Consider the following 27988-nt stretch of genomic DNA (forward strand, 5'->3'; position numbering starts at 1 on the left):
TCATGGGGACCTTGTTGCTGCTTTAGATTCTTGTAAATGTAAGGGGAAAAAGGAGAACCTTTTGTTTTCATAAGAAATTAACAAATAAAACCCTTACTGAAAAAATAGTGAATGGAAAATCAAGGGTGGGCAGACAATCTTAAGAGTGAAGAAGGCCACAAGAACAATTGCATTTTTTTCTTTTTTCTTTTTTTTTTGTAAAAAACGAAAGGAAAACAAGCAGTTTTTGAATTCTAAAGAATCTGACTGTAATGTTATCGTTGTCCTTTCTCTGGGCAATACGGACTTAATTGTGTATAGCTGTAATTACATAATGAGTCCTTTTGTGGGAAATTCCATTGTTGTTTTTCACAGAATGTAACCTAACACAAAGAGACAGTCTAAGATTAATTCCCTTTGTTTGTTTTTCAGTATTCTGTATACAAATGAAAAATCTTGGATAATTAAGACTGAAGTCACTGAGAATTTCAGTATGCTGACTTTAAAGGTTCTAAGGAAACTCAGGTACTGATGCTTAGCTCTATAAAATAAAACAATATCTAACCCGTATTTTACTAAGTTTATTACAGACCATAATATTTACAAACTTGTATTTTAACTGTGAAGTTTCTGTTGTGTGGTTGTTGGTTTTTTTTAATTTATTATTATTTTTTAAAGAACTACGCCCTACTTTAAGACTTTAAGGAACCCTACAACAAGTACAGGTCATTAACTGAATCTGTGCGACTGCATTAGGAAACAGGCAGTACTCTTGTGTTACAACAAAACAGTTTATTTGTGATCAGTGTTTTATATTCTATACATCCTTCACAAATTTAATTTTACATAATTGGATACTTCATTTAAAACGTAAGGTTTAAGCTTCTAGTTCTTCCCTATAACAGAAGGCTGGTATAAGTTATTTGAAAATGAGGTAACATTTCACAGAACATTTTTTTTCAAGTTTTAGAGAACTAAATTTGCATTTTGTTAAAATCAAAAAGTAGGAAAAAGATGTTTCTTTACAAATGACTTTGCTCAAGTATGTGTTCAAAGGAAACAGGATAAAAAGGCTTTTTTCTTCTAACATTCTGTACTGTACTGTGTTGTTCAATCAATAGGAATTAGCTTCTGCCATTTGCTAAAAGAATGAGTAGTGGGGAACAGGATAAGTTGGGAATTTCATAACTGGTAACAGAACCATTCTCTTGGGTAAACCTACAGAGAGAAAAAAGGGAGAGGACTCCAAATAAGTTCAGTGATCCAAGAAAGTCAGATAAGAGCTTATAATCACGTTTGCATTAACCTTTTTCCAAATCAATCAGTGTCATTTTAGGGTGCAGAGTCTCAGACAGTAACATTTCAACACTTTGTGCTATTTCAAACAGATGGTTAGCATTAAGTTTGCTTTTATTTTTGTCCCTGTATTTTGTAAAATTAAGCAGTATTCTCAAAAGAGAATGTGTTTTGTTGAAAAGAGATTGAATTTTAACTCTCATTTTGAAATAGCTTCATCTCTACTACCTCATTCTGTTTTCTAACTTCATAGCCCAGTTACAGCTGCAGATATTCTAGACAGGAACTGCTATGCATAGAAGAAAATTCACAGGGAAACTGCATTTCTGATAAGCATCTGTGTAGATCAGTCAGAAATCAAGCACCTACAGTAAATTCTGTATCTTCTTTGTTTTGCATTTGCTATCCTGTATTGAAGTTGCAAGTCTGGAAAGATTAATATATGCCTGATTTCATGATTATTATAGAGTTCTTGTGGCCTCACAAGCTTCTGCACAATTAAATGCTTTTTAAAAATATTCTTTCCTATTTATATACTAGTTTTTAACCTACGTATCCATTTAGAAATCACAAAGCAGCAACAGCAGGTATTCCAGAGCATCAAATGATCAAAGTGAAGTTTCCCAACATGCAACAGCTTACAAAGGCAGAGAGACGTTTACCTTACAGCCAAAAAGCATTATCCCAGTACTTTGCATCACAGTCATCAGACATTAAAAACAGAAACTCTTTATGTGAAAAATGGGGGCATCCAATTCCACAACGCTTTGAAGTCAGTGATATGTCACATATACACAAATAAGTGATTAAATCCAGCTCCCAAAATAAGCATCATGAGAAAAACATGAAACAGAAGGAATGAAGTAAGGAATATAAGAAGCCGCAAGTGAAAGTCACTGCAGAACATTGGTAACAGTTCTGTCTTCAGCTGGGAAAGGATTTGTGTTATGTCACTATATGCTCTGGCTTGTAAAAATACATATGGGCAGTTATCTAGTGATGTAGGCTACAGCCAGTCACTACAGGTTGGAAAGAAGTAAAGGGATTCTTTTTTTAAATGCATGCCATGAAATAAGCTATAAACTTAATTCCCTTTTATTTTCCCTTGAAAAAACATGAAAAAAAGGTCAGTGTACAGAACACACCAATAGGAAAGCACAGCTGTCAGCTGCCATTTTTCAAAGCACTTGGCCAGTCAGTGAGACAGGATTTGCAGAGCTAGAGAGGTTTACTTGAATTTACAAGGGAGAATTCCACACTTGTAAGTGCAGCCCACTGTCCACTGTACTTCCCCTTTCCACTGTAGAAGTATAGAATAGGACCAGCCAGTCTTAGTCAAGCAAAGTGAATATTTTCAATAAAGCAGCACCATTTTTCCGATGCTTATAGCTCATACCTCTAAAAGGAAGTGATGAAATAAATATTTGAAACTGTTTCTAACTTTTACAATGCTATCTGGGGAGTTGGTATTTTCCAAGCTATACAAATTGGAAAGGAACAACTATTATAAATATGACAAAAGCTAGGAAACAGGAATGCAAGTGTGGTTTCCCATGTGAAAAAAAAACTGCAGGCCTTGAAATGTACCCAGCTTGTCATCTGAGTAGCAGGATTTCCCTCCTGCTCTGTGACAAGTGAGGACACTGGTACCAGTTCTAGTAGATGCAGGGTTTGTTTTTTTGTGTGCCAGGACATATCACTGACTCCAAACTCCTTTGCTCCCATTACCACATAAACCTCATTCAAAGTAACCAAAAGGGCCAGATAGAGATAAATCTGCTATGTTAGTCTAGCATTAAAAAAAAAACAAAACACAGGTGAGTAGGGAGAAGTTGAAGTAAGAAAAACCGTACCCATCATTGCTAAATTTTAGTTTATTTTACTGTCTTCATGAAACCAATCCTTTACCAGCCTGATTTTACTGCACTTCTTAGTAAAAAGCATTGTGGCAAATGACCATATACTACCATCCTTGCAGCCTAATCACAGTATAAGCTACACAGAATCATTCTGTTTGTCCCAAGTAGCAGTGGTTTTAGCCTGCAGCAAGGGGGTGTGCTTGTTGGGGATTGGCTTGTGTATGCACACAGACTGTACTGGATATTTCATGGAGTTGCCTATAGTATGGGAGCTTAGTCCACAAGCCAGTTAAACTTGTAGACAAATATTTTGCCAATGATTTTAATGTCACTTAGATAAATATTGCTCAGAGATGCTGACATAGGCCCTTCGGTAGTCTTTGAATGGAGCACAGATTGGCTGTAAAAAGTAAGAAAACTACTTCAGTTTCAGTATGAGAGGGAACAGGCAATTAGAACAAGCAGTCCTTCCACAAGATCAGGCAAAGCATAGGCAAAAAAGCTACTCCAACCAAAAAAGAACCACAAGGTTATGGCATAGAAGTGTTCTTGTAGTCACAGTTTAAGAGCTTTAATCTCTTAAATTTCTACTGTAAACCCTAAGCCAGCTTGGACTGCCACATTTGGACTGGCACAAGAATTTCTGTGTATTTTCTAATTTGTTAATTACTGGGCTGTACGTACCGTAAGCTGGTGCAGCTGTACTGTACCCATACGGTGCTCCATAGCCTGCAATACAAACAGATGAGGGATGCATTTCATTTCCCCTGGTAACTGCAGACAGTTGGTATTTGCACACCAGAACACATGTACCCTTTCTGGTACATAGCTTTTCTTCAACTTCCACAAGAAGGAAGGTAGTGCTAGATGCCTGTGGCAGATGCTGTGTCATTATCAGTGAAGTTCCTATGTGAATTCAGCACTTTCTGATACTTGACAGCCAAAAGAAAGTTTCAGAAAGAACATCTGAACATCTAGATGCAAACAGAACAGGAACCTTTTTCCAAAGAGGTAGGCGTTACTGCGGAGTGAGATACAGAAACAGTGCATAACACCGATCTTATAACAACATCTCAATAATTGAGGCTTTACAGGCTGTGTCCCTCACCTGCTTTATCTGGTGGGATTACTTGTCCATCACAAAAAGCAACAGATTTCTGAGAAGAGGATGAAGAGAAATATTGTGTGTCGGCCAAGACCAATAAAAGCTTAAAACTGCAATGACTGGGAAATTAAACCTATTCCTGGAGTAATTCCATGCTGGCAAAGAACATGCCCCTGACAGGTTCAAGTGTCTCATAAATGACTCCTCAGGCAGAAAGACAGTTCCAAAACCAATGTTAACAGCCATTAAAAATGAATTACTGTTTTTTTAATATTTATGATTACATCAACATGCAGGAACAATGAAGACATCATGCTGTTTTACTGCGTTCTACTGTGCCAAGAAGGAGGTCTACCAAACAACAGGGCTTTGCTATTGGTTTGTGTGAATAGCTGAAATTAGAACTCATACTGTAATCTGAAAAGGAGAAAGTGAATATTAAAATTTTCTTGCAGTTCTGTAACACTTTACACTGCGTGTCTTTCAAACCTACTTGCAATCTTGCAAACAAACAAACAACCATCCGTCACTATATTAGATGGGTCTAGTGAGTCTAGTAGCTGAGCAGCTAACCTTTCCAGCTTAAACAATTTTGCTTCTGATGGTTGCAAACCTGCCCTGAAGAATCAGCAGTAAGGTAACCTGATTAACAACTCAGTTTCTCTATACAGTAAGTATGACACACAGATGTGAACTGCGAGGCCTCTACATTCCAAAAGATCCAGTGCTCACCGCTAACCAGAACAGTACAACCAAGATGATAAATTAACATCAGCCAGGGTACAAATGGAAATTCTTTTAATTATTTTTTAATCACTACAGAAGGTAATGCTAGAGGCTGTGCTTGTATGCCAGATTTCTATGGACAACTTCTGGGATCACAGTGACTCCTAATCGTGCCAGATTTATCCCTGCAAGAAGTTCTTAAGAGGGCCACTCATAATGCTAAAGGTCCATGTCCAAGAGATTCCTTACTTAGGAAAAAAGCTTTGCGAATTGTGCCATAGCAGAGAACGACGGAAAAAAAAACAACAGAATAAAGCCCAGAAAGCTATTGTGGGGATAGCTGTTTTCTCTTACTCTGTGTACATGGAGTTCCAGGTTGCAGACTTGTGAAGGATAAAGTACTGCCAGTTTTGGAGCTCTGATTTATTTAAAACCCCAAGAATTCTCTCTTTTGCTTTATCTCAGATGACTGAAGCTGAATAGGTGACTAACACACAGAATGGAAGACACCAGCAGGCAGAATTGAGTGCCATGCCTTACCTGGTGTTAAGTATCCAGTAGCAGCAGCTGCCCCAACAAATGCACCTCTTGTTAAAGCACCTCGTCCTCTACCTCGCACAGCCTGGACTGCTGCAGAAACAGCTGTATTGACAACTCCTTTAGCCTGCTTGGAGTAATAATAATACCAATTCAGAATGTTAAACACTGCTGGAAATACAGGACCATCTACATTAAATCACTATCTTTCTTGAATGTCTTTAACCATGCATGATGCACTGTCCTTGCTTAAGGCAGAGTACAGAATGGAAAAGTTATGTCAAAAGAATGACTGACAGAAACTGAGTCCCTTCAGCAAACACTTTCTTGTTCTAAATCAGGATCGTGTTCACCTTACTCAGACCTTGTAGTCAGCATGATCAGGCTGTGTTTCATTTTCCAGAGTTCTGGTTGTGTGGTCTTGACCTACCCCAGTCGTTTCTGCACCTTTCTTTGGTATGCCTCTCTGCTGTCTTTCCCTACAAACTGCCTCTTGCTGATTCACAAAAAGGCCTTTGCTTTTCTCCTACCACCCTGAATCCATGTATCTTCAGCAGGGTCAGGACTTCACTGCAAAGACAAATCACCACCTCACAAACACTAGACTGCTTTAGATCAGCATTTTCTTTTCCACTGTCAAAAGATCTCAGAATACTGCAAGGAGTTGCAGAAACTGTTACTGCTTACTGCATCAGAGCAGAGCTTAGTGTTACTAGATGCCCCCTTGGCTGTCTTCTAGAAACACTGTAAAATCCTGCATATCCTGTCTGTGGAACATTATCCTATGAGGTAGTGTTTTTCTGATCTTGTAAACTTTCAGCACAGTAATGAAAATTGAAATACTCCTAACCAAAAGTCTTAGTAAAACAAGGAGGATTGTGATTAGTAATAGAACGAAGACAAAAAGAGTTGACTTGTCATTTAAGTCTATTCTATGATACATTCTGCTCCTGAAATGACAAGAAAATCCTAATGTTAATGTATTTGTACAAAAGAGACCCAGATGGTAGTTGGTAATCCTCATGGTTTGTTTGGTTTTTTGTTTTTTTTTTCTCCTCTGTCAGCAGTTCTCTGTAGGAAAGACACTTGATAGTTTCTGCTCTGTTCAACCTTAAACTTGAGTGATCACTGGGGGCTGTTAAACCTAATGGACAAGACCAAGATTACTTTTTGTTTGTTTTCTTAAATTTTAGAAGTGTTCTTCACTAAATGAAATCTCATTTGCAAAGTCTTGTACAGAAATCTCGGCCTACTCCAGAAGCTAGAATCATAGAATTACCAAGGTTGGAAAAGACCTAAAAGATCATCCAGTCCAACCGTTCACCTATTCCCAATAGCTCCCACTAAACCATGTCCCTCAACACAACATCCAGCCTTTCCTTGAACACCCCCAGGCTCGGTGACTCCACCACCTCCCTGGCATCCATTCCAGTGCCTGACCACCCTTTCTGAAAAGAAATACTTCCTCATGTCCAGCCTGAATCTCCCCTGCCGTAGCTTGAAGCCATTCCCTCTGGTCCTATCACTGATGACACGAGAGAAGAGGCCGACCCCCAGCTCACTACAACCTCCCTTCAGGAAGTTATAGAGAGCCATGAGGTCTCCCCTGAGCCTCCTCTTCTCCAGGCTGAACATTCCCAGCTCCTTCAGCCTCTCCTCATATGGCCTGTGTTCCAGACCCCTCACTAGAAATAATGCCTTTGCCAAACTACACATGATTTATTCTCTAAGTCTATGTATGTAAGTGATGGAGGAGCACAGTATGCTCTGACAAAGTGTAGACTTCCATGTTATCACTCAACCACTGAACTTACTGTATTTTCTCCAGCTCATCACCACCTCTTTATGCCACCTTTTCTACTGTATTTCTTTCAGTTTAAACTCCTTAATAATATGAAAACATTTCACAGTGGCAATTAGTACTGTGTGGTCCCAAATATCATACTGTGTTGTTACGCTACTGTAGTTACAATCAAAGAATAAAAGTCAGAAGCCTTACTGTGAGCCCATAAGACAAAACACTGAAATTACTTCCTGTAGAGACTCCTGTATCATAAAAGACACAGAGCTGTGGTAACAGAATGCAAAGCAAGCAACAGTTCTTACCTGGGGAAGAATTTTCTTCTTCTTGTTGTTTGCTGCATTAGGTCCAGAAAACAGTTTCTCAAGTGCTGCTAATGCAGCGCTTGCTTTTGCTACTTTCTTATTTGGGCCTGCACCTCTGAATTTCTGGCCATCTACTTCTACCTGAAAATCGAGATAAGAGTTTATGTCTGTTATATACCCTTGGGAATATCACGCTATACCTGCTGGTCAGCGATGAGACAGCTTCAGTAGTTAAAAACAAGAACTCTGTTGCTTCTGAAACATAATAAAGAATACTGAAGTGATCACATGAACCACTGTTATCACTGAATCAGGAACCTAGAAACTACAACTAGAAGTAAAAGAGGACCAATGTATCTACTCGATAATAAATTTAACCGATATGCTTTAAGTTCAACAAATAAGTGATGCTGCTTGGAAATGGGATTTTGGAGTCAAATTTTGATGCCTCCCTCATCTTTAACAGTGCCTCATATACCAACATCTTTGCTTACACTATACTCATACTATTTATCTGAAGTGCTACCTCATACCTCTTCTAAGGCTCAATGCTACTTCAAATATAGCAGAAGTAGGTGAAGACAAACAAATTTAATCTCTCCCAGTCATTTCAAATGATACTGATGACAACAGAAGATGCAGACTGTAAGGTTACCAAGCATGTTTGTAATGCTTGCTAATCAGATTTTTTTTTTTCCAGGCTGTGGATCTTTTCTCCTACTTATGTCAAGATATGATATGGTTTAGGGCTTTCGAAGTTCAGCTTTAATTCTCATTTTGTTTTCCTAGAGCACAAGAGATTCTTCTGCAAGTCAGGGGAGCAGTAAGAGATACAAAAAGCAAAATAAAAGCAAATCTAAACTGTTGCAACAAGCAACTCCAAGAACTGAAGCAGTGTTAGTAAAATCGCTTACCAACTCTCCAATTCTGTTTTGCTCACCTCCATCACAAAGCGCTTGTCGTGGCTTCCCCCTGTTTCAGAGATGAGCTCGTACTTCAGACCTCTTCTTTTTTCATTGAGCTCCATCACTGGATTTTTGCCACTTGCTGTCAGTATAGGACCCTGAGTTCTTACCTAGAGAGACATTCATGGGGTTGATTTAGAGCCTTATGTCCTCAAACAGTGGACAGATATCTGCAGCATTATAGCACACAGTGTCAAGCGGTCAGCCATTTGGCAGCATTTTCAATTTTTAATGCCTTTGCAGTAGCATTTTGTTCCCAATACACGTCTCACCAGAATTTCCAGGAGCAGACTTGTATCAAAGGTAACACTGCCTTGATAACATGATGCACTAGAACAGGAGATAGAAACTCTCTTTTCTAGCACGATAGCAAGGTAGTGGTTTCAGAGCCTAGTCTGGTATCTACATATCACCAAGCATCACACCAGCTGCACTCAGAATTTAAACCCCCAAGGTATCCAGGACTGAAGTCATGGTGTCAAGTTCCTTGAAATCAAATGCTGATACAGGGGATGCTTGCCTTCACAACCTTGCACACTTCTCTGCTGCTTGATCTAATTACTTTCTGGTGCTACTGAGAGCTCTGACTGAGGAAGTTTCAGCACAGGTCACATGTTGAAACAAATATATCTGGAAGCAAGGAGGGTTGTGTTTAGATCTAAGTGCACCAGCATGTGAGCCTGCATTATAGTGCACTCAGCTACAGGAGCAGATGACCACTCACGAGTAAAGAGTGATGGATTGAGAGAAATTTCCAAACACAAGTTCTAATTTTAAGGATCAAGAGTTCTAGTGCTAGGAACTGTCCTTTGAAAGTAAATTAATATACTAGAGGCCCATACCACCATGATTTCAGAGATGTTCAGTCAGGACTGCTAAAATTTCTGGTAATTTGAGGAATACTGTATTTAAATTCAAATAATCAGCCTGCAGCCTATGGCAGGACAGGTCTGAGCCTGGAAATTCTTCAATTTCTCAACCACTGCTGTAATTAATAAGTCATCCTCTTCCAGGAAGGAAAGAAAGAAACAAAAACCACTGTATCTCTTCATCACTTTGACTTTTCTATGGACTACTCACCTCTAGGGTAGCAGAGGTGTCAGCTGTAGAATTTCCAGTATTATTGCTTGAGATTGAAGACACTGTTTCATTTTTACCTTCGTTATCTGATTTTTCATCAGAACTCACGCACTCAACATCTGCATCAAAACCAGTTGGATAACCCATTGCTTGTAAAACCTACAACAAAAATACAGGTAATTGGCTGTAAAATAGGTACTAGTACAGAAACAAAAACAAACATAGAAGGCTGATCACAAAGGAAGAATGGCCACCAGACTCTCAGTAAAGGCACAATGCTTAGAAAATGTATCTTTCACACTGAAATGGAGAAAAGCAGAGTAGCTATAGGAAAAATAGTCCCAGGTTTCCAGAAGTAGAATCAACACAAACAGAAATTTTTGTCTCTTTGTGCTGTACATTTAGCTGAATTTTCAGGGCTCCCAGTTTTCAGAAAGGTCAGATCTAGAAACTGAAACGTTAAGAGTAAGCTCCCTTTTCAGTATGGGAAACCAAGGCCCAGATTTGCCTGGGGTGTAGGGGGAATAGTGAGAGTGGGGTGCTGGCCAGGGAAAGCTAGTCTGTCACACCATCCATTTGTCCTTGGCTTGAATCAGGGATGTTTTTAAATGCAGCCCAGGATATGTGTGTGGAGATAGGGAACAGAGCTGGGTAGGTACCAGCAAAGATCTGTCAAACACGGAGAAGTTCATGGGCAGAGAAGTTACAGCCCTTCAGAGCAAGCCTTAGCTCCCCTTCCCCACTCCCTCTCTTTTACTTCCCTGCAAACAGCTGCAGGGAGTGAGGTAAAATAAAGGCATGAGGAAGAAAGTCAGGAAGGACACACATGCAGAGCTGCCTTTCCTGAGGAACAACACATTCGCTCAGATACTTTTGGACACTTTGAACTTGAAAGCACAAAGGACAATGGGATTTTCAATACTGAAATCAAAAGAAAGCACAAAGTTGCCAGATGAAGCTTCTGAAAAATGCAGTTCTTCTTAAAAACGCACAGAATGACAGATGCACTTGTTTTTACCATAATTGCAGTTAAGAGGTTCTCCTACAGATAATTCATGTGAAAGAAACTTCCCTTTTTCCAGAAACCCAAGACTTGGTCTGCTTTAGTATCTCAGCTACCTCCTTGTCATGCAGTAAAGGTGCTCACATTGGGCATTCCAGTCTACTAATGTTTAAAATACAAGAGCTCTGACAATGTGCAGCACCTACAAGAAGTCAACCAGTGACTGTGTTTCAGTCTCTTACTGAAAAACTGACTGGAGACCAACCAATGTGCATTGTGTTTACCACTGTGCATGAAGGTATTCCAATACTGAAGACAAAAAACATCTCCTTGTTTCAGGGAGTTTAACTGTCTGTGAACGGAGAGATTTGGAGAAGAAAGGGGTCTAAGAAGGAGCCACCAACATACTGTCTTCTAATCAACAAGAGCAAGAAGTAAAACGAAACTGACACACAGACACCCCTCCCACCGCTGATGCAGAACTTCAATACCACATTCAGTCCATGAGCTGACATGTAGAGCCATGGGAGATTTTCCTTCCACACTGTTTCTAAACTATTTCCACTATTCTAAAATCAGTGATGCTTTTTCATCCAATTGCCCAACCACGTTCTGAGTACATAGGTAGTAACTCACCCTCACTCAGATAACTTCATTTCACTAGCATTACTGGTTGTGACAACCATGTTCCATGCTCTGTGTTCCAAGATCTGAGGTTAGCTGATTACTTTAGGCTGCCTTACCTTCACTGCCACGTGGAGCTTGGCTGTTTTCTTAGAAGGTCCTGATGCTTCATATGTTGTACCATCAACATCTACAGACATTGTGAAGACTGGGGCATGGACTGGACCAGACTGGGACAGCAGCTTATACTGAAGCCCCGGCCTGATTTGGTTCAGCCTCATCAGAGCATTCATGAGATCTATTGCTTTACTATCTAGTACTAAGTGGGGGGAGAAGAAAGGAGGGAGATTAACAGGATAAATGAAGAAATGAAACAGTTTGTATCAGTTTGCATTTAAGTGCATTGTTGGTATAAAGGTGAAAACAACCTCCCAGTCTCTTGAAGATTAAGGGTAATCACAACATTTATGTCTGCAATAAGCTATTTCATGTTTGGGTAACTATAATTATCCATATTTTAAAATGAATTCAACTCTCTTACAGCTAACTGTATTCTTCCTGGCCTTTATAATAACAGCTTTGTAAGTAGTGAAGAACCAGACACAGAACTGGCACCAGTGGTAGCACAATCAAAATATCCTTTAGATGTACCTAGATATCCTCTAGATATAGATATCCTCAACGCTGAGATCTTTTTATTCTGTGCATAAATTCAATGTCAATGTTTTGTAGATGAAGCATTTTATGTTTTTCTTGTGGGAGGCTATTGAGAGACCAGTAGCTATCTCAAGAAGGGAGTGCAACAAGGCAAACCTTCACACTGCAGTATTACTGGAGAAAAAACAGTAGAGTGAAGCAATCAATAAAATACTTTAATCATTTAGGAAACCTAAATTTTTCCATGACCTGACAGACTATTCCATTTAAAACACAAGTGACTGGGTTATTAATACATGTCGGGAGACATCCAAATACACAGTAAGAACTGTGTAACACTTGCAGTGCTGGACAATAGCAACACCATTTTTTGTTCCACAGACTGTTTCACACACTATTCCACTCCACCACAGAGAAGCTCTTACACCAGTTCCTATGTATGGTGTATCTTTGAAAACAGAATGGAGAAGTGTTCACTTACTTTTCCTCAGATTACGCTTCATCTTTTTATTTGGATCTTTATCATCCCCAACACCATCTTCAAATGGTCTCTTGAGAGCAGATGAGCCTGTACCTAGGGTATCATGAATGTACTATTAGAAAAAGAAAATTCTGAAACAGGATTCACAGCAGTCCCATACTGTTCTTTCCATGTTTATAACTATGAAAACAACCCTCAGCCTTCAGTCAAAGCTTTCTTACTTGTACATGTGGGCCAAAAGTAGTTTATTACTCATTGTACTAAGCCATGGAAGATATCTGTTTCCAATATTATGTACCATATAAGTAATGAAATTCTTGTTACGGACATTCATTATATGCTTTTTCATCAGTCTAAATTCTCCCCTTCCCCATCATAAGAATCATAACTACTATTTATCTTTAGGTCCCAAAATGACTTTGTGCTTAAGGAAAACTGTCCATACCCTAGCTATACTGCTACTACTCTGTTGGTAGTCTGGAGAAGACAACTTCCACAACAAATAATTAAGTAAAAGACAAAAACAAACAGAAATTTAACATAAAGAAGAGCTTTTGCCTTACGTTCATAGCATGTAACTCAGAAATTTTGTTCATTCTACATTAATTCCTAGTTTACTTCCAAATTAGTAACTTTTGAAGCAAACAATACTTACCTTCTTTGTCAGCTACTGACCAGGAGTATTTCTGAAATGACTTATTTGATGGGAGAGGATCCATTTCCAAAACCTTATAAATCTGACCAAAGGCTGATAATCTGAGGGCATGCTACAAAGTGACAGTAGAAATAAAAGTTACATCACAGCGCTGCTTTTTCCACAGTTGTCTACATTTCTAGCTAGGTTTGCAAACAGTCTTTTCCTTTATGTGGAATGACAGGTGTAGAAAAATGTTTATTTATAAAAATCTAAAACTCTTTTCCATAATAGAAAGTGCAGGCCACATTGACAGGGTGCCTACTCTAGGACTCTGGGCTGTGAGCACTTGAGATAGGATGCAGAAGGTGTGCACACAGTGGGCTGCTAAAGGATTTACTTCATCTCTGCTAAACTCTTGCACTCATATCATTTCATCTTCTCATTGTAGGGCACTAGAAGAACCATTGGGACTGCTTTTAAAATATGCCACCCTGTCAGAGAATAAATTGAATTAATCAGTTGAAATCTTCAGTATTATAGCATCTAGCTCTTGAGTATGAGTTCTGTACCTGAGCACTGTGCGTAATGGCTTCTTTTTGCTGAACTGTCATATCAGACAAAGCATCTGTTGGCTCCCGTTCACAGGGGTCATGCAGACCAGGGCCTCCTGTGAAGGAAGATAAAAGGAGATTATTGGGAGTAAACATGAAACAATATGAAAATAGTGACTGTTGGATTTTGCATGTGCTGGTCTCTATCTTCAGCAGCGCTCCTTTTCCAAGAAAGGATTCAAATATCATAGAAAGCAAGCTAACCCTTGAAGCAGGAGGCCGTGGTACTAATCCTTGTAAAAATAAATGCATACGTACAGCTGTGTGAACTAGAAGTAGGAGGTTTAACAACAGTAATGATTTGGGTACATATGCTGATTTCAGTTTAACAATAGAAAGCAGGTAGTCATTAGGTCAGTATTTATACGTAACCCCTTAATGAAATAGAAGTTTATTTGTAAGCAAACCTAGCATTTCCCTAGAGATGTTCATGGCCAGGTTGGATGGGGGCCTGGGCAACCTGATCTAGTGCCTGATTTAGTGTTTGGAAACCCAGCCCATGGCAGGGGGTTGAAAGCTGATGACCTTTGAGGTCCTTCCCAACCCAGGTCATTCTGAGATTCCCTATGAACTCCTAACTGCATTGGAAGTACTTCATTCAAGCAGTTATGACTGTGCAACCTTCCTTTTGTCTTTCAATTTTAAACAAGAAGTCATTAATTTAGCTCCACAGCAGGCAGGGAGCACAAGGTAGACATTTTTCACCTAATCATACAGCAAGCAGCAGCATGCTGTTAGAAGGGTGAGGGCTGCCTGATACGTCTTTTGTATTGCTGAAGTTAATCCAGCCCCTTACCAGGAAGCAGAATTCCAGATGCCAAGCACTCCATCACTCGTCGTAATGCTTCCCCAGCGCCCAAAGGTCTATTACAAGTACCTATAGATTTTTCACATATAAGCTCGAGTGGCTAGAAGACATTAAATTACGATTAGTATGGACACAAGGGTAACTGTATCTGTAGTTAAAAAACGAGAGGTTGAGGGGAAGAACATTCACATCAGTTTACTCCAATTTTAATGCACTACGGTCCTAACTGCAGATACTGCCATTCCAGCACATGTAATATTCCCTGCTCTGAGTTTGTTACCTTCTGAGGAGACGAATGCTCTCCATTAACTGAATAGGAAAGTCTGAAAGGATGAGCCTTTTACAGCCAAATCAGGAATATTCTTCTCCTGTCTAAGGGATATTCAAGGGGGTTGGACTTGATGACCTCTTCGAATCCATACAATTCTTTGATTCTGTGATATCAGTTCTACATGAGAGAAAACACTGCCTTCTGTGAGCCCTTAAGTGTTCCTTTCTGGACGTGCAGAGTACCTGGCCCTCTCCAAACCTGCTAACATGGAATAATGTGGTCTGATAGGACCACCATCGCCGTTGTAGCAGGGGAATCTGAATAGCTGAAGTTGGACGTAACATGGGGAGTTCTGTTGTAAACCCGTAACGGTGTGCAGTTCCCCACAGTGTCATTCCTCCTTCCCTAATAATGGCACACCTAATAGACTGAACAAATATTCATACTCTTTTTCTTCCTGTAAGCACATTCCTATGCAGGCAGCAGTTAGTGGAAAGTTCAGAGAGTTGGGAGAGAAGCTAAAGGGAGAGAAGCTAAAGGGAGATACGTCATACAGCGCACTGCTTCCCCCAGTTCAGACACTGCTACAGCCCTTAAAAGAAGTCTGAGATCTGAGCAGGTTGCCTTCAGCTCTTTTTGTACTTACCCATCCTTTCAGTGGTGCCCATGTGGGGACTCTGTTGCACAGATCCCGCAGAATACGCAGCACAATTACACATGATTTTAGTCCATTTGCCCTGGCCTAAAACAAACAAAATGGTTCCAGTATACCTGCAAAAAACCTTGCCTTCACTTTTGCTTTTCTTTTTAAATGCACAGAGTCCCAGGATAGGCTTTTTTTTTAAAATCATAACTATTTAATGCTTAATCAGACTCATGCAAAACAAGAACAGTTATAGAAAATAAAATATTTCAATTTATAGAGAGATAAAAAGGAAGCAAAACGTCAAGATTGCTTTCGTAGTCTCACAACAACTCTAGACCAGTTGGCTGTGTACCTGTCATGCCTGCCCTTATACAGTACAGCACTGAATTCCAAATTGCAGACCTTTGCTCTACTAGGGACTAATCAGAAATTAAAGAGGCATTAAAATTAAATATCTCAAATTAAACCTCGTAAGGCTACAGTAACAACAAGGTAAGAACAAATAGCCAACCTGAAACCATTTGGCGTGCCGCAGAGACGCCAAGGCCTCCAGGCATTTCTGCCTGTCCAATAAGTCCGGAGGATCTTTCATCGCAACACTGTCTACTGGTAAAAATGGGATAAAAAGAGACAGATACAATTTGACCAAGGGGTTTCTGTCACAATACAAAAAGAGCGGCAGCATCTCAAAGAGGTAATAAGACTCCCAGAATTTAAGTGCACTGTTATTTAATTTAAACAAGCTCTTAAAGGTAGTAAATGTGCACGTGTGCAACAGAAGCAAAGGCATTCGCTCCTTATAATAGTAATAATAAAGATGGCCACTGCTATAGACAATCTGGGATCTTATTAAAAATGTAGAACACATTTCAGGGCAGAAAACAGCTATATAGCACTTTTTTTGGTTGTTCTTTCCCTTCTTTGTGACTTTTAAGTGCACAAAAATGGCACAGGATTTAGGAGACAAGCTTCTTTTGACAAGGGGAAGATTTTCGTGAGAGGGGTAGAATATAAAAAACAGTACAGAGTGCTCTGAGGTTATTGCTGTGCAAGCGTTGGTGATTTTTAAGAAATTGAATTTATTTGAAATATTTTTTATTGAACAGTATTAGCAGTATTGAACAGTAATTCACTGACAGAAATATGTAAGAAATGCTAATGAGAAATTTCTGCAGTTTGATTAATTTCTCATATAACCAAAACATAGGAAAGAAAGAAGTTCGGTAAATTACAGATACATTTTGAGAAGTAGCCCCCACTTGTAAAAATCTTCACTCTCAACAGCAACCAAAAACAAACAGATGAAATTCAAAGAAGGATTTTAGAGACAAGACATTTTCTGTTGAGCTTTACACTTTCCTCGCATCTCTTCCTCTTTTTTTGATGCAGCGTGCAAAAGACTGCTCTTAGCAGTCACATCCAATTCTGAACAAGGAATGTTGTAACAGCCCTTTCCTCCCTCGTTTTTATTTTTTCTTAAAAGGAGCAATCAGCTTCCAGACTTTCTGGAAACTACAAATGACAGATTGTACATATCGGAGAGCACGTAGATTCAGATTTTCTGTGACAGGAGAACATCAGAGTGGAAGAAAAATGAATTCATGGCTCAGCTGTAACTTGAACATGTTGTTTTCCCATGAATACACAACTATTCTTCAAAGTAAATATTTTGGAAAAACTAAAACAACCTTTTCATCATTGCTAATGGACAACTCTACAGCCTGCAAGAGAGATTATGAATGTCTGGATGAAATAAAACATCCAGTCCAAAATCTATGCTGGATTCAGTATCCAGAAAGACTTTTAAAATATCAGGATGTTAGGAGAAAAAGTACAGTGGGTTTGTACGTTGCAGTAGGTACTTTTCCATAGGCTTCTTTCAGTGGCATTGTTTGTAAGTGGAATCACACCTTTAACGTTAAGCTGCTCCACCTCCTGTGCCCCCAATGGGAAGGTTACTCTGCTTAAAGCACATTATGTTACAACGGATAAAAGAGCCCAAGGCCCAAAAAAAGTGTAAAACTGAACAGAACCAGGTGTCTTGTCTGATAGTTCATAGCTGCATCTTGCACCTGCTTGTTCTGCTGTCAGCAGAAGACTTAAGTGCTATAAGCTTATTTTCTGACCCTGATGAACTTCACAGCAGATATTTGCATTGTTTCTTATTGCCCTCAACAACACCATTATAATATTGAGATTAATCACTTCTCTTGCACGTTCTCCAAATAAAAGCTGCAGTCTCAAGGTACTTGATTGCTATGAGAATACAAGGTCACTTACGAACACAAAGCTTGCTTCTAAATTTTGCAGTTTCATTTATTTTCAGGAGTAGTTTCATGGCACGGTTACTAAATATACATCTGTGCAGTTGCATAAAAAGATCCTTTATTTTGGACAATAAAAACATCTGCTTAAAGCTCACATATTTTATAAAACAACTACTGTCAATGAATGATCAGAATCTTATTTTAAAACGTTAGAAATAGCAAAGATGACTGACTGCAAACTCATTAGATTTTGTCAAGATACAGTTCATCGCCAAGCTAGTCTACTGCACAAGACTGCTACAGCACGTTGCATCAGGTGGCAAAGAAGTTTGTTTGCCTTAGAACTATAAGGCCACAGACAGAATACGTCAGTCATTCCGGTGAATGAAAAGGCTTTTCTATTCTCTTAAGATCAGTTTTCAGCAAACTGAAATCTTAATTCTGCAGTAGGAATAAGACCATTTCAAAAGGCCTACATCAGAAATAACTTGGGGAATTTTGCTGATTACAGTTTCAGTACTGGTGTTCTGAGTACTTTGTGCAGATGCTGCAGTCAGCCAACTTCTGGTGCTATTAAACAGGAGGATGAAGAGAACAGGCAGTGAAGAGGGTGAGCAGCTTGTAGCAGACTGCCTTTCAACATCCTCAGGAGAATGGCATGTTTCTTCATGCTCTGCCAGTCAGCAAAGTGAGACCCAATCAAAATTTTTCAGGTGTGGTTGCAAAGCTTTCCTTTTTTTTTTTTTCCTTCTGGTTTTAACAAAAGCAACGACACAAGGAGTTTAAACAAGTAGATAATAATAAAGCCCTGACATCAGCTCACACACTGCAACATAGAACCAATCTTCAGTAAATCTCTCCCCACTTGCTGTATTTACTCCCTCCTTACAGCGGCTGCCAACTTCATTCACTTAAGTCAGCCACACAAGGAGTGTTGTGTTCTCCACAGAGGCAAGGTTCCTCTGTTCTGGAGCATCACTGGCTGCCAGCTAAGGCAGGTTGTTTATGTAGAAGGTGCTCAGTTACAGAGCAGGGTTGATTCCAGCACCACTTTGGTAACTGAACTGGTTTATTATTACATAAAATTAAGCGACTATTGCTCAGTAGCAGGAACTGATTTGCCAGGTACAGCATTCTGGTTTGGAGAGCTTAATTTATATTTGATGTTATGGCTAGAAATTAGTTTCAGTTTAATCTGAAGCAAAATGCAAGCATTTAGATGCTTATCTTCTTAACATGAGAAAGCAGAGCTTTATGGATAGCCATTTGAGAAACACTGAAATGCACGCGCGCACACATACACACAGTAGTCCACTATTTATTTTTGCTAACAAGCAGCAAAAACAAATAGGGAAACACCACAGTTTAAACATGAACACTTTTCCAAAGAGGTGGGGACTGAAGAGAAATCCAGAAATGTTTTTGATACATTCTGACATCAGGGCATGAAGGTACACACAGCATTCCTACAGAACAGATGGGAGCACTGAGAAGGAGGCCCATTGCCCTAACCTCACTGATTTGGTTAGAGGAGGATTAGTGGCTCACCACCGAACAGTGAAACCTTGGTCAGTTTCGTGCGGGCTCTGCACCCCGGCGGAGGCTTGCAGGACGCCTGGATGCAGGCAGCCTGTCTTACACTAAAGATGAAAGGCAAAATGACAAGCATTTAATTCCTTCATCAAAAATACAGCATGGAATAAACTTGGATCAGGTTTTAAAATTGCACAAGGTTGTAATTAAGTTTGGTTGGCATTTTTTCCAGGAGTATTGAGGAAAAAAAAAAAAAAGGCACTATTTTCTTTGGAGATCAAAGTATTTTTAGATGCAAATTTCTCTGAATATTTTCACTTGGTAAAAGGGACTCAAAGAATTGCAAATATTGTGAAAAAATATGAATTTATATTTTCCACTTAATTTACACATCCGTATTTGCATACCTTTTATACAGGGAGACAATACATTTGCTTCACTTGGGATGAATCAGTGTCAAAGAACCTGCGCTTCAAAACAAGATCCATTTACCCACCTATTCTTATCAGCTTTACAGAAATAACAGTGTAACACTGCTGCAGAGGCAGTAACACAGTTTTATGTTTTGAAAAAATAGAGTAGTTAAGATAGGAAGCTATTAAAATTAAAATCCTCGTTCATTTTGGGATGAATTCCGGAGTCATAAGAGTTCACTGCCACAACAGCATCCCTTACTTTTTTTGCAAGAACATATTTGGATGGAAGTCTTTGCAGAAAACCATCACCTTGTGGGCATATTACAAATGCCTTGTCATTAAAACTTGTTCTGCACTTTGTGCATCTCCTCATAAACATCCATCAGCTGCAGAAACAACAAGCCTGACCAATGTCTTGTGGAAAGCTGAAGAACAACTGAAGTAATATGCAGTTTCTTTTTAGTGGTCTTGCAAAAGAGCATAATTACTAATTTGAGAATAAACAGACACTGCGATTAGGAAATCTTTGCCGTTCATCTGTTTTGTAAGATGTTTCTGCATCCAACTGCTGCCAGAGTGCTGAGTTTCCTTTCAAAATGAGCCTTCCTGCCCTTGCCTCAAAAGAAAATGAAGAGAAACTGACCAACATTTCATATTGTATCGGTAGTTTATGTGGGAGAGGGGAGGAAGCAAAGGACTTGTGGCAAGTCTAGAATGGGAAGAGAGCAACAGGGAGTTCCCTAGCCCACATGGGCCCAGCTGCCTCAGTTGTCATGACAGAGAATGGCCAGTTGGTCAAAGGTCTGACATCATCCAGTGGCAAAGTCTCTAGGGATTGGCTTGGGAAGCGAAGCAGAAATTACTGACATGATTTAAAAAAAATAGAATGGCTACATTTGCTCTTCTCTATTTCTCTGTTTCCAGCCTCATTGATGCTACCAGTCAACAGTTCTTGAAAAAGGGGCTTATGACTAGATTGGAGGTCAGGCAGTTAGGGAGAAGGAGTAGAAAGAAACTAAGTTACAGTTTTCTAAATCTATTTTGCACCAAGGATGTGAGGTACAACATTTAATTCAGAAGCAAAAGTACTCCATTATAGCACCCTAACTTCAATTGAATCCAAGTTAGGAAACTCTTAAATCTAGAAACACACATATGTATCAAGAACAAAAATCGAGGGTCAGGGGAATATGCTTGCAAGCTTTGCAGGAAAGTTATTGTATATAAGAAGAGAAACAGTTTAATGAGTTTTTCAAGATACTGGGAACCAATCCCACTTGACTGACTGAATTTAAAAAAGGACTGTGCAGCGCTGGGGTGCTCAAGAATCAACTAGCAAGACTGAAAGAAAGGAGAACTAAGATATCATTCTGTATCAAGTTAACACTACCAGTATTGCTTGCACATGAAAGCTAATGCATAGTTACATGACAATTAAGTGACTGTTGTCTTCTTAAGGCATAAGTAACGTAACCAACTGTGGCAATAGCCAGTCTGGTTAGTACAAAATACACAATCAAAAACCTACTTGCTAATTAACCCTGTGCTGCACAGTCAGGGTATTTAGATAGAATTCAGATAGAACACTCTTAAAAACAAGTTAAAACGCTCCGTGTACCTCCTTCCTTCTTCTCTGCTTCATCTCGAATGAGAGGGGACGTAAGTATCACCTTCAAGGTTAGCTTGGGCTCCTTTGTGTTACGAATAATAATAGCTGCCTCATTTACATGCTCCTCCACGAGATACTTCTCTTCTGTAAGTTTCTGAAAGTCACCAAGAAAGATTTCAAGAATCTCCTAGTCAACTGAAAAACTGTGGTTTCTGTACCTGCAACACACCTCTGGAATTAACGAGAAGGCTACAAAAGATTGCAGTAACAAGTATGGCCCTGCCTCCCTCAGTGAAAACAAACTGAAAAACCCAGTAACATGCTTGAAAACAAATATTCTGCAGTAATTTAATTACAATGCTAAGTAGCTTCCCTATCAATATATTGTATACAATCGTGTATTATCACATCCCTATCAATATATTGTATACAATCGTGTATTACCACATCTTTATTTTAATCAGAAACAGAAGCCAACTTTTGTAGCTGCTATTATGGGAAATAGTAACATCTACTATTAGTCTTAGAAAGTGCATGCCTGTCCAGTACTGCTTCCTCTAACTGTAGAAGCTCTTGTGTGCAGTATGACCAACACAACCGTAACTGTCAGCACACACGGACAAGAGCCTCCAGAACAGGATTGGCTGACAAAGTCCATTTCTTACCAACTCTAAGCCACTCTTCAAATCCCAACGGATAGTTTGGAGAGGTGCTGAAATCTCTGCTGATTCTTATCCGCACGCAATTCTGACGGCCTGTTTTGCAACAAAACTGCCCCTTGCTACACTTCACACTACTTTTGGTAGCCATGGGAGGTACTGAATCCCTGTCCCTTTATAAATAACCACTGACATCTTTTAGAAACTCACAGTTGCATTTCCATCTTGCATTTTTCCAAACACAAATATATTAATCTTTCTTCAGAGGTTTAAGGTGCTCACTCTTCTGATTTTGTCTCTTGATCTCTTCTTCACACAGCACTTGAAACTGAATGCAAGACTCTGCTGTTATCCAGTGCACTCACTGACACCAGCCCCAGAAGAGACTCCTGAGAATGCCTAGAAAACCTGACCTTCCTCTCCTGACAGCACATCAGTAAGTCAAGAGTGTCTTTCAAACTGATGTATTTTCAGACATTTTTCTCTTGCTTAATTACTACCTACAAAAGAATTTAATGTAAGTTGCCTAATAATTTGTCCTAACTAACATCAAAATTATCTCAACTGATCTGTATCTCTCACCCTTAAGACCTGCACAGAAAACTACAAATTAATTCTAAAGCTAACTCCTAGTATTTGTATGTTTCAGCAAGATTATGAGGTTAGAACATTAGTAATTGGAACATATCTAACTACTTTTCCTGTTGAGACTTGCACCCCAACTCCAGTAGTGTTGAGATGAAATCACTTAGGCATCTGCTCATGGTTAGCCTACAAGGCAAAATAAAGCAGAAGCTAATATCTCTGTACATCAAGTGCAGGTTTTGCCCACTAACAAACCTACATCTTCCTTGTCTGTCCTTGTCTGGCATGTCTGCAAAACCTCCTTATTGTCGTGATAGTTGTAAGCTGGTTTCATGATTTAGATCCCTCTTACCTCAACTTTAAAATAAAACCAACAACAACAAAAAAAGCAAACCAAAAATCCCAAGCGTACACCAGCTTTTCTTATCACTTTCAACCTTTCTCAACTCACATCATCTGTGGACAGGGAACAAACATAGTATTTACTATCTCATATCTCTTTATGCGAACAAAGGAGCAGTGAGAACCAACAGCTGTCAGAAGTGGCAGAACACATATAGTCTATGTGGAAATAAGCAAGGCAGAAAAACAGATCAGGAGAGAAACGAATCCTCTTTGGATCTGGTTTGGAGAGAGGCACTTGCTGTGGAGTATTTTGGGGCACAGTTTCTCAGTAACAGCGTATGTTTCAATCTGGATTGGACTTAAAGGTATCTGGATTGGACTTAAAGGTATTAGCTTTTTAGCTGCTTTGAAGAGACCAGTGTTAACTCTTAAGTGCTGGATGCCAAAATTAAAATGAAATAGCCATAAATAAAAACAGTTATAAGCTCATGAATAAAATAAGCTAAAATGAGCGACCATCTAAATTGACTTTTTTCTCACTTCAGATGTACAGTGGCACTTATTTTGGGGAAGCCTAAGGAAAGCAAAGCTACTACAGTGTAGAACTCAAGAAGTTCAGGCAGGGAAGCGGAGAACAACAAGGACCGCATGCTTGAGCAGGGAGTTATTTCTGAGACTACTGTTAGCTCACATTACTGATTGGAGCAGAGAACAAAAACCAGCAATATTAGTTACTAAATAGAAAGGTTAGCTATCAGAATGGGAAAACTGACATCATAAAAAGGGATTAGGACAGCACCATGAGCAAGACATTAAATTCTGTGAATAGCTACTTCATAACAACGCACTGGAGATGTGGTCTAGAGGTGCTGTCCTAGATTCAAAGTATGCTTTTTAATCTTTAACACATTTCTCTTCTCCTGGAAGGAATTACAGTCTTTACCCAAACACATCTTGCAGTGCTATCATTCACTGCTACAGGACTACCCTGAATTAACTCACCTGAATTTGAATGGGGAGATTGTCTTTGACTATACATAATAAGGTCTTTGTGGGTTTTTCTTTGCACATGAGAACCAGCTCCAAATCCATATCATCTTTAATCAGCAAACCCTTTGCAACCAAGCCAATTCTCATAACACCACACAAGGTCCGACCACTCTGATCCCTGGAAATGAAATAATTCTGAGTAATTAAAATGGTATTTTTACATATTCAAAATACTTGTATTATGCTATAACAGTGAGGAGACAAATGGATGGGACTGATTACAGTGCTGAAGTGGCATATTACTTATCAGAAAATTAAGCATAGAATGCTTTTATAAAAGTGGTTCCTATGAAAAAAAATAATCAAAGCATTGATTTGCAATTCACATGAGTGCAGAAGATGCCTAGCTCAAGTCACGAAGCACAAAAAAAAGCAAAATTAACTGTCTGCAAATCTGCCAAAAGAATACAGTAATTATGATCTAGACAAGCTCTGACAGAGTTCCCATTAGCAGAAGTGATCTGAGCTGTCTTTTAGCAATGCTCCAAGTTTAAACACGGCCGTAGCCCTTCATAATGTTTTGTTTAATTCATATAGTCAAACCTTTACCTTAAAATTTATATCAAAAATTATTATTATTATTTTAATTGTAGCACCTCCTGGAAACTGATTTTTCAATAAAAGTCCTGGTTCCAGAAAATCTTCCAGGCCTAATTCCTTCAACAGGTCTCACCAGTGAAACCTACAGCAACAGAGGTTTGAGTACTAGGCACTAGATTCCAGTCCCCAGTAACGCTTAGGGAACATTTAAGGACCACAGCAGACAACTTGCAAAGCGATGTGAGAACATTTTAGTTCTGAGTATTGAGAAGAAAACTGCAACAAAAACCAGTTTAGTAGGCTAAAGAAAAACCATAAAACTTGCATAATAAACAGCGAGGAAAATGCAAGAAATGCACCTTTGACAGTTCAAAACCAGCTACTGCCATGACTCATCTCACATACTGTGGCACCAACTAGCGGCACATCCCCCTTACAAAAACAACAGAAAGCACATAATCAGTAAAAGCAGTAAATCATCTCAGCCAGTAAGGCAGCATCCCTGTTCCTGTCATTGTTACCATCCAGTAGGTTAGACTGGATAAAAAAAAAAAGCAACAAAGCATATCACATTGTAATCCAAGATCATCAAATAGATCTTAAGAGATCCTACGCTTTACTCGATCAATAACATCATCCAACCATCCCACAGACTTTGCGCAAGTACTTTAAGTGGAAATGCTGCAACAGGTGTCTGCACAAACAGAAGAAAGGAAGGTCAGTCAGCAATCCCACTATCCCAGGAACAGTCAGAAGCAAACAAGCTTCGGCTTTTTTTAACTACTGTTACAAAAGCAAACAGTATCTCAACTTCTAGCCTGAAACTGTGCTACTTAACCAGTATCTGGACGCAGATAATTCCTTTGAATATGGATTGCAGCTAGCAATGAAGATAATTCACATCGTAGGGAAATATGCTTCAGCCCCTTTTAGCTTGTAAGTGATCAGTAAAATAATCTGCCCCCAAACAAATGCATAAATAAGCAAATTGTTCTATATGTATAAATAATGCATGGATGTTTGCAGTAACTGTACTCCAGATTTGTAATAGAGCAGAAGCACAAAACCACATGCAAAGGTGTGAATAGCAAGGCTGTCCAATTGTCTCAAAAGCGCTTAATGCAAGCCTGGAACTTTACTTTTTTAAATTTTATTTTTAGAGAATCCATTCCACGGCCTGTGTTGTCCACATCAGAAGACATGTGGAGACACTGCCAGTAATTCTAAAAAATAACCAGCAAAGTGTGTAGTGCACTTAGAAAGACTTTTTCTGTGGGAATCGGAACTTAAACACCTTCTTCAATAAGATGACAACATTAAATTGTCCATCTGTAGAAAAGCAGCCTTTCAGTACAGCACAGTTATTCTGCAGTGGTAATACAATTGGCTAAAATAATTTTTTACATTAGTTTATGTAACAATATTCATGAATTTACATGTCTTGCTATTTCTGTTTGAATACATTTCACACCAAACAAGTGATACATCACAGCTCGTGTGCCTGTTAAATATTTATTACAGAAAACATAAAGCCACAGGAATTGAGTAAATCTGTACATTTACTTTTCAAAGCTATTCTGTTATGGTCTTCATATGGCTGAACATTTCCTATTAGAAACTATATCTGAAGAAGGGGGTGCCCCATTGGAACTTCACACAGAACAAGCAGTTCTTATAACAGTTCCCAGGCCCATAACTTTGTATTTGACAAAGTCGAATACGAGTATAAATACTAAAAAAAAAATCTGCAGAAAAATGCTATTAATACTTGAGGCATTTTCTGTAGAACCAACAATGCTATTTGGAAATAGCAAGATACCAAGTCATGAATGCTTGCTGCTCCTCCCACCCATGAAGGATTTTTCCTAGTTAATACAGAAGCAGATTTCTTGTTTCTAAATTGGAGTACATTCAGATGGTGAGGCACAGCAGAGCTTCATACTGCATTTCCTGAATGCTTTATGAGACCTGGGAAGAGCTAAGAACCACATTACAACAACAAAACAAGAAGCAGCATTTCATTTTTAAAATTCCAAAGATACCCCACTATGAATTTAGGAATAACTGATAAATATAATGGTTATCAGTGTCTCTTCCACCTTAAGCAAGTATACTGTATTTTCTGTTCACAAACTGATATAACTCTGAATTAGGAAGACTGTGTCTTCTTCCATTATCCACACTGAATTGTATCTCACTCCAGAAGTACATAGTTCAGTGCGTTAGTATTTCTACTGCTGCTAGAGTAGTTTGTATTGCACCCTGACCCCACATATAAACAATTTTAAATAACACCAAGCACACCAAAAAAAGGCCTCGCAATAGAACTTTCACTGGCATAAAAGGTGTCAGAAAACATAAGGAATACATATGGATAAAGAATACACCATTTATCAGTTTTAAGAACAGAACTTACTGGGCAAAGCCCATGTAGCTGCAGACTTTCTTAATATTCCACACAGCATAGGAAAGGAAATTGGAAGAGTCCTTTGACTACATCTCTAGTGCAGGTTACGTTACGGATGTAACCAGATTAGAGTCCCGAGAAGTTCAATGGAGAAGTATTATCTAACAGGAAGAGCAGAGAACTGGAAATCAGGTTTTTCAGGTCATGACATATTTGCTGTTCGCCTCCTAGTGCTTCACTTCCTCATCTGCAAACTGGAGAGAATACTTACCAGAGCTGGAGAGCATATGAAACAGGAAGCCCAAGTTCTGGTTCTAAGTGCCCGAGTTAAAAACTTATACACCAAGAAACCTAAAATAAGGAGCCAGTTGTTTCAGTCTCTTCTTCAACTACTGGAGTTATGCTAGAACAAGAAAACTTGGCACCATGTCAAGGAGCAGACTGGGACATACAGCAAACAGATGTTTCACTCAGAGCACAATATAACAGAAGGAAATGGATCCTTAGAAAAGCTGGTTTTCTAAGTAAACAGTAAGTTTATAAAAATCTTTTGTTTCTTAAATGGAAGGAGTCCCTAAGCTACATGACTGCGGATTTGCATTCACGTGCTACAGGTACCTATATTCACTTATTGCTGAAACATTTAACTGCTAAAATGCAGTTTCACATTACATGAAAATAAGAGAGCAACTGCTGCCTAAATCTTGCTTATTCCTATTCCTTGCACTCGCTCTGTATGTTCCCACCTCAAGCAGTGCAAATATATTCACTGTGTCCCATGAATATTTGTACACAACAGAATCAAAGCACACTACAACTCTTATTTAGTAGGAAAGGAACCTGCACAGTAACTGCACAGTAACATATTATGAGGCTCAACTCACTCACTTGGCATTGCTTTCTGCAGCTTCCTCCTTTGCTTCCACATCACCCTCACATTTTACAGACTTGTTCTTTTCATCCATCCAGTCAGACACGTGCTTAAGGGCACATTCTACTGTTGATACCATGTTCTGGACAGCTTCAAGTTCTTCTGGAGATGGATAAATGGTTGAATGTTTCACCATAACATGGCGGTCATCGTTAGCAAAAGATCGGATAGATCTCTGTTACAGAGTGGGAAAGGAGAGGAAAAAGAACAAAATTATTCAGTTATCAATAGAAAGACACTACCTGAATGGCAGTC

The 27988-nt window shown here is 39.1% G+C and overlaps 1 protein-coding gene across 1 annotated transcript; it reads right to left on the minus strand.

The window, feature by feature from the left end:
* Positions 1 to 1120: 1120 nt before the first annotated feature.
* STRBP (spermatid perinuclear RNA binding protein) lies at positions 1121 to 27902 on the minus strand (the record flags this gene model as incomplete). The annotated part of the gene is made up of 16 exons (XM_079544619.1): positions 27691 to 27902; positions 23808 to 23973; positions 21226 to 21370; positions 15903 to 15994; positions 15392 to 15487; positions 14463 to 14574; positions 13625 to 13722; positions 13074 to 13185; positions 12419 to 12511; positions 11400 to 11599; positions 9654 to 9812; positions 8549 to 8683; positions 7609 to 7749; positions 5506 to 5629; positions 3819 to 3863; positions 1121 to 1197 (listed from the first exon to the last, which is right to left on the minus strand). The coding sequence occupies exons 1-16, from the start codon at positions 27867 to 27869 to the stop codon at positions 1121 to 1123; spliced, it is 1974 nt and encodes a 657-aa protein (XP_079400745.1). The 5' UTR covers positions 27870 to 27902.
* Between the last annotated feature and the right edge of the window lie 86 nt (positions 27903 to 27988).

Source organism: Tetrao urogallus (assembly GCF_951394365.1).
Source record: "Tetrao urogallus genome assembly, chromosome: 19".
Classification (NCBI taxonomy): domain Eukaryota; kingdom Metazoa; phylum Chordata; class Aves; order Galliformes; family Phasianidae; genus Tetrao; species Tetrao urogallus.